The sequence below is a fragment of the Tetrao urogallus genome, assembly GCF_951394365.1.
Source record: "Tetrao urogallus genome assembly, chromosome: 1".
Classification (NCBI taxonomy): domain Eukaryota; kingdom Metazoa; phylum Chordata; class Aves; order Galliformes; family Phasianidae; genus Tetrao; species Tetrao urogallus.
Window position 1 is genome coordinate 163,579,359 of NC_136813.1, and position 9,258 is coordinate 163,588,616.

Consider the following 9,258-nt stretch of genomic DNA (forward strand, 5'->3'; position numbering starts at 1 on the left):
ATTTAGGATGTGAATGCAGAGAGTTTTTGTTCTATAAACAGCAGTTAGCACTACTCCACTGGTAGGGAAATGTGATTACTGTAAAATCTCTGACAGTTTTCAGATTTTTATTCACTGTGAAGCTTGTCAAATCCAAGCACTGGGTCAGGAAACACGATGGGAAGGACTCACTTGCATCACTGCATCAGCCATACCCAACTCTCACACTGAAATGGGACTTCAACCAGAATTGAGCAGTGTTTTCCATATGGAAACGTGTAGTATTTAGATATATCTGTACCAAGGTTTACCAAGCTAACTTTCATTTTCAGCAGCGTGTATGTCTAAATTGTGCCAAAGACATGGCTTCATCCTCAGCCAAAGTACTCTTTTTTGTCTTTATGTGTTTACCCACATACACACATGATGCTTTATTTAATATTCCATCAGCATATGATAACAGTCTCAAGTACCTGCCAGAGTTTCCAAACCTTTTTCCTAATAAACTTACTATAAATAAATTATATTTTTCTATTTAAATAAACAGCATGCTGAAAACTGCTTGCTAAGAGATAACTACTCAACAACTGTTTTCTGGCATAATCCTACATTTCAGAATTTTTAAGTAGCTTTGTACTTTATTGGAGTCTCTCCTGAAACAGTGAATAAAGTCAGAGTCACTCATCACATTTGCTTCATTACTAATTGATAAGCCAGCACCTTCAGATGATGCCATTCCATGTAATGAATTGCTGATGATGCCCATTGACTGCATCTGTATTGGAAACAGGAAATGAAGAAGTAGTTACATATAAACAAATCTTTACAATACTGGTGCACAAGTCAAGCAAAGTGTCACTGTGTTGCACTGTTCTACCCCAGCCCTTTCACATGCACACAGAAAGCTCCTTACAGAGCAACAACCCTGCCTTTTCTTCCTAACAGTGCCTATACCTAAGACTGGCCTGAAATGATGTGATTGACCAGTAATGCAGGAATTACAAGGATTACAGAATCTAAATTTAAGAAGAAACCACTATTTGCTGATGGTTGTTTGTTCAAATACAGTAAATCTGTCTTTAGACCTGCAGTCATTTACTTTATTGAGTTTTGTCCACAGAATTTTGTGATGTGAACATTTGCCAGATGTTGTTTAAACTGGTGAAATCTGAAGATTGTGATTGCCTCCTAGAGGCAGCATCTTCACCGTATGAACCAAGGTTAGAATTAGTGTCTTATCACAAAGTAAAATACTCCACAAAGAATCCCCCTCCTCCCAAAACCAGCAACCAACCAAAAACAACACAAAAAACCTGCAGTACTGGGTTATATTTGCACTGTTTGCTTCATTTTTTTAAATTATATGTCTACTGAGTAACATGTCCATGGTATGTGAGAGGTCAGAATGGACATACATCACAAAAAATTCAGTGTTCATTTTAAGTAATTCCCTCAGAAATAAAGGTAAATGTATGAGAAGTGTGTAACTAGTTCAGAACTTGATGGCCTGTTTCAGTTAGACTGAAGCAAACCTGGGTCAAGGTGTGGAATACCTCTGAACTCTAAGGCAGCCCAAATCAAGACCTGGGGCTGCACTTCAAAGATGAATTTTGCCATTTGTAACTCTCAGAACCATCCTAATTAAGGCTGCATTTATACAGTGATGAGTTGTTTATCATATTGAAACTTATGTGTGCTCCCCACCTGTGCTTGTAAAGATGAAAGATGATCCACTTACGCCACACAGAAGTTTATCATTCACTTTTTAGTCAAAACGGGCCCCTTGCTAGCGTAACCATTTCAGAGAATGGACCCATAGCCCTTATTTGTCTACCACAAATTCCAAACAAGTCTGGATATGAATGCACAAGTAATACTAAGATTACAACTTCCAGCAGTCACGAGAAGATAAAGATGAAAAAATTACATGCATTTGTAACTTAGCGACCAGAGTTCAGAAGGAAGTTTTGAAACAGCTTTGTGACTGGCATCTGACTTAACCTATACCACTGCTGCCTTGAAGATCCAGCCTCAGGAACTTGTCCCGTAGGAAGGATCTCACTGCAGCAGCCAGCAGCAATAGCTGAATTAGAATATGAATCAGAATAAAATTGAAAACAAATAATTCAAGTATTTGTGGCGATCAGCCCATGTCTCCTCCATATCCAAAGAAAAGTAAAAGTATTGCTGGCTCATACATGAAAATGTAAGAAGTTCTACTCTTTGTGCTCGCCTCTTTGTTTTCTGTTTCATATGAATAAAACACTGATCTACACGTTATGAACATACATAATGTCATCTACGTGTCTGTCACTGCATAAATTCAGCTGCATCCTTTGGCTGAAAACATGCTGAATCCATATAATAAAGACCACTATGCTTTTTGTATGACATTTTGTGATCACTCAGTGACATAAGGCAATAACACTTCCAGCTTCCAGGAAGCGTTAAGGAATCTGAACATGAGCTGCCAGGCTTTAGGCTGTTGCTGAATCAGAGCTTCTGCTCATAGTAAGGCTACAGCTCAACTGAGAATACACATCAGCCCCAGAAGTCACCTGTGTCACACGTGTGGTGTAAACAAGCCGCACTGAAAACCTTACCTTTTCTGTCACTTTCTCAACCCCTGTCTCCAGCTCATGTACCATGCTGCTGATTTGTTTTGCTTTGCTAAGGCTCTCACCAGGTAGCTCCTGAAAGTTTTCAATGTGCTGATTAAAGTGGGAAAGTGGCTCTTTCCAGGCTTGCAGAAGCTTCAGGATCAAGTAGGCTAGTTCTTCTCTCTTATAAATTAAAACAAAGAATTTCTTTTTAGTTTGCAGCAACTCATATGAATTCAGTCTCACAATCTCAGCAGGGTTAAGAGTTATGTATGCAATCCAGTAGTTTTCAAATATACAGGGACCACTCTGTCTCCAGTAGTTTGTGGAGATTTAAGAAACAAAAATCTGTATTTGTCTTCCTTTCAGCCTTCTCAGACTCCTGTGTTCTGCAGTGCAGCATGAGCAAAATGGTGGCAGTCCTGTCCAAGTTAACAGGGACCAAAAACACTGCCTCCTGGGTAGCCCAAGAGGCTCCATCCAGACACCAAATCTGCAATACCTGCACTTCAGCGCAGAGTATGCATCACTTTGCACCTCATACAGGCTATAACTATGTCATTAAAGGTGCGCTGCAGACATACTTCCAAGGAAAGCACCTGGTGCTCAGGGTGGCTGCTTCTTTAACAGAAACCAAGTGGCCTTATGAGCTTTCTGGCAACCTCAGCTCAGAAGTGATTCTGCAGGCTCCCAGCACAGGGCACGACCGTATTTCCAATTCGCTTTCTGTGTGAGCTGAGCTTTGAGGGAGAACTTCCGTGTCACAGCGGAACAAAATGCTGACATACATACATCTCATTCCATCTCCTCCTGTAGGAGAAAGCCTCTCCTGCTGCCATACTCTCGGCTTTCTCAACTGCCTAAAGAAACTCTTCCTGGCTTTCTCCAAAGAACGCTTTTTTCTCTTTGCCATGATGTGTCTAAAACAATTGGCTGTTTTTCCCCTCACCTATTGATTCAGAGACAACAACTGTTACATCTTTCTCCCCACTGCTTTTTACACTTCACAGTGGCAGTGATCAATCTAACACGCATCACAGCCACAGCTAAGTTTCTCTTTTGCAGACAGCCACAGACAGCAAGCAAAGGGACGCCTGTCACTCGGATGAAGCACCACCACAACGCCTCCACTGCAATTAGTAACTGCAATTAGTAAATAGGAAATAATGCACGAAAAACGCATCTTTTTCGACAGGACAGGATAACGATGGGCATGCCTGCCCGGCGTGCCTTACCGGGATTTTCTGGGCGTACTCTTTGCCGTTGGGGGTCAGCATGGTGGCCGTGTGGCACTTCCTCATGGGCCTGCCCAGCACGTTGTTACGGGGCGGTAAGTATTTCTCCTGCGGAGGAAGAAAACCTCAACAAGCCCACGGGCCACCCCGGCCCTCCTCCCATTGCGGGGTCAGCCCGGCACTCACCAGCTCGGTGGACAGGCTGTGGATCCTGCCCGAGTGCCGGATCACGCGGTCGAAGAGGTCGGCCACGCTAAGGAAGCGACAGCCCGCGTCCCCCGGAGGGCACATGGCCGATTGGGCGGCCGCCCGCACCAGCAGCCACAGCAGCGCCAGCGCCGCGCCGGGACCTGCGGGGAGCGGGGCGTCGGGGGGCACAGACCCTCAGTTCTGTCCGCTCTATCCCGTCCCGTCCCGCCCCGTCCCGTCCCGTCCCCTCAGTCCCGTCCCGCCCCGTCCCGTCCCCTCAGTCCCGTCCCGTCCCCTCCCGTCCCCTCAGTCCCGTCCCGTCCTGTCCCGTCCCGTCCCCTCAGTCCCGTCCCGTCCCACCTGCCCGCTCTGCCGGCCGGCGCAGGGCCATGGTACCACGGAACCGCCTGCCCCCGCGGAGCGGAGCGGCCCCGCCGCCCCTATATACGCGGTGGGGTGTGCGCGGCGGGGGGGCCGCTCCTTGGCGGGGCCTTCCCTGACGTGCGCAGCCCGCGGCCGTCGTGCGGCATTATTGCCCGACCGGACTGAGCTGGAGAGCTATAATTGGAAGAACTGCCGCTTCAGCCTCTCGCAGAAAAGCACATGCTGTAGTTGTCTTTTTCCGGGACTTATTCCTCGTTAAACCGGTGCCAATAAGTGCACATCAGCATACATCTGTATCAAAGGCAGGACATCATTCTGCGTGAGGCATGGAGCCTGAAATAGGATTGTTAAGATTGCTCAACTTGAAGTGATTTGCCTGCTTCACCCACTTTAAAGAAACGACTCTGGGAATGCAAGGATCAATATTTGTTCATTTGAAAGGCTTTGGAGCTTGGAATGAGAGCAGGAAGGTCTTTCCTTCCTTCTTTTCTTCTTTCCCTTCTTTTTTCCCTTCCCTTTCCTTCTTTCCTTCTTTTCCTTCTTTCTTTTACTTATCACACATCTAAGGATGTATATAAAAACAGAAGATAATTTATCCTACAGACAACACCTTTTGGAGAACATTTTGGCTTTCTAAGGACAATTTCATCTGTGTCAGACTGACAAATTTTATAGCTTAAAAGAGATGGTTATGATAATCTCATCTAGCTTTCCTCATCATGCATGCCATGGATGTCTCTAATTATTCCCTCCTTTGAGCTCCAAAAGTTTTTGAACTGTATTGTTTTTCTTAGAATCACAGAATAATAGAATGATTAAGATTTGAAAAGACCCTTAAGATCATCTAGTCCAGCCATGAACATATCACCACTTAGTAGATGTTTTTTTTTCCAGTGATCTTCCTGTCTTTTCCTGAACCCTTGAGCATTGTATTTTCTCCATCTCTTTCTTTGAGTTTAACATGTAAACATGGAGTTTAACATGATGAAACCACAGTGGCCTGCAAAGAAAGGCTGAAGGAGGTGGAGTTGCTTGTTATCTATCAGGGAAAGGTGAGGTGACATAGTTTTCAGATGTGCAGAAAGCAGCAGCAAGAAGGCAATTATTCACCACGTCTGTTATACCCACAGGATATCACAGGATTAAACTGCAATAAGGAAAATTTAAATTGGACATTGGAAACAACTTCTTAATGGTTAGGAAAGTTAAGGAGTGGAACAGATTGCTCAGAGACATTGTGGAATCTCCAACATTATCTAACCTTCCTTATAAACCTTCAAACAGCTTTCAGGAAGTCCGCAGCAGAGTCCGTGCTTCTGTGAGTAGAAGAGGAATGGGCAACATTGGACCTCCCTCCCTTCCAATCTGCTGCAGCTTTAGAGAGCCAGGCCAGTAGGAACTCTCATATTCACTCCCAAATTTAAATCATGTAGAGTAAAACATGAAATGATTTGTTTTAACCAAATACTGTCTACTTTTTCCCATAAAATAGTCATGTTTAGTCACTGGAACAGGCTGCCCAGGGAGGTTGTGGAGTCTCCTTCTCTGGAGATGTTCAAGACCTGCCTGGATACCTACTTATGTGACCTGGTGTAGGGAACCTGCTTGGCGGGGGGGTTGGACTCGGTGATCTCTGGAGGTCCCTTCCAACCCCTGCAATTCTGTGATTCTGTGATGTTTTATGGCTCATGAAGGGGCAAGTCGCACTCTGCTCTAGAAGTTAATAATATGAGTTCTTGAACAAAACAATCTGTAAATGATATAACTTTTACCTCTGAAGTGAAATGCAAAAAGAGTTCACTACCCACTAGAAACCAGTTTTCCAAAAGCTGGGTCACAAATCTCTGTTTTTTTCTAGTTTTGTAAATCAAAAGGCACAGTTCTGCAAGCAGAGCTGGAGTTGTGGGAATCATTTTTAAACATTCCTTCTGCTCTGCGTTTCCAGAAACCAAACATTTACAGAAGATCTGCAATTTGTTTGAGTAACTTATAAAACCATGCCAAAGGCTTGTTTTGGGCCTGCAAGAGAATCCTGTCTTCTTAAGGTGCTGCAGCCACCTCCCTGCTGTCCCTCATACATGCTCCTGCCGATTGCTCTGTTCTGTGCTGTTGGACTGGGTGCTCTGCAGAAGTCTTGTCTGGGAGCCGCGCTCAAATGGTTGAGCGTACATACAAATGTACATTTTGCATACTGGTTGCAAGTTGGATGACACTGGTTGCTTTCCTTAAAGGCCTTAGAGAACATCCGTAGATGTTTCCATATATTCTGCTACAGCTTTCTGAAATGGGAAAAAAGAATCGTGGAATCAGTGTTATCCCTGGAATCATTCTTGTCATTAGTGGCCCAAAACCAAATGGTGTCACCACAGAGTTGAGTGAGTACTGCAATACTGAGCTTGTTTTTTGGAGCACTGAGCCAATTTGTTGTTCAGTTTTCCCCAGTATCTGCTTTTACCTCTTCATGTAGTAGTGTTTGGCTTTTTTCTCTTCTAACATCTCTTTCAATAACATTTCACTCACTGTAAAATTGTTTACTTTCATTAACTAGATTTATTTCTCTTTTATGCTCTTTTAACACTCACTTTTCTGTTTTGATAGTCACTGGATCTGCTTGGCTTATATCTATAATGAATTTTTAAAGTCAAAACTCAGTATCAGCTCTCCATTGGAATCTTCAAGATGTCACCCTCCTGCCTCCTTGTCCTCTCTTGACTTTTCCAACTACATCCTTTGCTGGTTCTCCTGCTGCTTCTCTAACTTCTTATGCAGAGAATCCTCATCACTTCACCGGTTTTATGTGAAAGCTCTACAGGATTCTGTCTCACATTTTACAATTTCATGAGCAAAAGCAAGAATTCAACTACTGCTGCTCACTGCCACCTGAAGGCCTGTCTTCCTGCTCTGTATTGGTATCCTTATGTCCAAGCATTTATCTCAAGAGACAAGCGTGCATCTTCCACATGTCCTTTTTGGTGCTCAGCTCAAATGTAAAAGCACTTAAAGAAAACACAGTTTCTCTTCTTAACATTTGCAAGCTGAAGAGAAAGGCGTGTTCAGAGCATGCAACAAGATTCTCTCTCATGCATTCAGGACAGGATTTCTCTCTGATTTCTGGTATTGTGAATTTAGAATTGGGCCCTTTTGATGTTCAGTTGGAGGTAGGTATCTAATTATCTAAATAGTACAAGCTGTCTGTATATATTGTCTGTCCATATAGTACTTCTGATGTGCTCTAACAGTAAAAATACTTCTAGCTTGGCTGTGTTTTTCCTGATATTGAAAGTGTCACTGATGTGTGACACTGTGAGCAGCAGGGTCAATAGCAACATGTAAAAGGTTTGTTCCATTTTCAGGGAGATTTTGAGCAAACTTTTTTGGAATATAAAGATAAAATTATACAGTGTTTGTACGTGCCTCAAGAAAAATACTGGAGGAATGGAGAAAAATACAGAGAAAGCTGGAGGAAAACTTCAGGCAAGACAATAAGTCAGGACCGAGAACTTTAAGGAAATAAAGATACCTATATAATACATTGGAGACAATCTCAAGGAGAGAGATGTCCTGGCCCTGTGAAAACTGTGGTTGTGTTTGGCTGAATTCTGCAAGTACTGGGTTAGACCAGCATACTGCTATAATAGCTCCATTAACTTGGATGTCTTTACTTTTTGTTCATATTGGTGTAACAAAGATTGGGTTGAGGTCCTGAGTCTGTGTTGTTAATAAGCACGCACTGTTTCAAAATGAACTTTAACCCCAGAGTTAGTTCTGTAATACCCATCTGGAAAAAAGTCCATGCTATGATGTTCTCTGTTTATGAAATCAAATTATTTAGACAGTTACTTAAGTAGGAGAGAAGGCACTAGTACCATCCTGCGTGCTTCTTATATTTTTACAGGACTGCCCACTGATTTAAAGTGATTCTTCATTTAAATTATGACTTCCCATCTGCCACCATATTGAAATTATCATTGTGGAAGAGAACCGTGTCAGATGTACCAAAGCTCCAAGATTTTTATGACTGTAGTATGAACATAAGTTAACTGCAGTTCATTTAACATCTGGCTAGTGCCAGATGTTGCCAGGCTGTTTTCCCCACTGGCATGGTAATATCTTACAGCAGAAAGTACTTGGCAAGTTCTAAATCTTCATTTTCTTATAGCAGTGTTTGTGAGTCCGTTTCATCAAATACTTTGGAATTTCTGCTACTTTCTTTTCATGGTCTCAAATATTATAAGGAAATTTGTAATTATAAAATATTCCTTATTGCATTTGACAATATTAAGTATGCTATGGAATCTTCCTTATGCACTCATATTCCTAGTGCATACAAGCATAAGAACCTTAAGTGTTATGATTGAATTGTTATTTCTTTTTTTCCACAGGATTTCTGCTTGATTCAGTATACCGTATTCAGCTGAATAAGCAGCTATTCAGTTTTGTTTTTCTTTTATTGTTCACTGTGTGCTCCCATGCCTAATTTACTACACAATTTTCAAACCTATTCTGAATATATAATCATTTTCCTCCTGAATACTCTATTTTTCATTGACTACCTGCTCACAAGCATTCACTAATTTATTATCACAGCATGTTCCTGAAGTGAGGGCATGCTGTCGTACCCATTCTACAGATAAGCGAAGAGACACAGTGCAGTCATTTACCCATTTGAATAGTCAGTTTGAGATGGAAGGAACATCAGTTCTTGAGGATTAACCTCACATTGGATTATGAAAAATTTCTTGTGTAAGTACTACCCTTGCTGAATTCAGGTATAAAAATCTTTTGTCCGGGTCCCACCTCTCCTAAACTCAATATAATTTTTCCTACTATGTGAGAGAACATACCTACCTGAAATAATCCAACTCTACCTG

The 9,258-nt window shown here is 42.4% G+C and overlaps 1 protein-coding gene across 1 annotated transcript; it reads right to left on the reverse strand.

Moving 5' to 3' along the window:
• Positions 1-559: 559 nt before the first annotated feature.
• Positions 560-4,394, reverse strand: LOC306955338 (prolactin-like; the record flags this gene model as incomplete). The annotated part of the gene is made up of 5 exons (XM_079546606.1): positions 560-754; positions 2,583-2,762; positions 3,815-3,922; positions 4,001-4,164; positions 4,364-4,394. 5 exons carry the CDS (start codon positions 4,392-4,394, stop codon positions 560-562), a joined length of 678 nt encoding a protein of 225 aa, XP_079402732.1.
• Between the last annotated feature and the right edge of the window lie 4,864 nt (positions 4,395-9,258).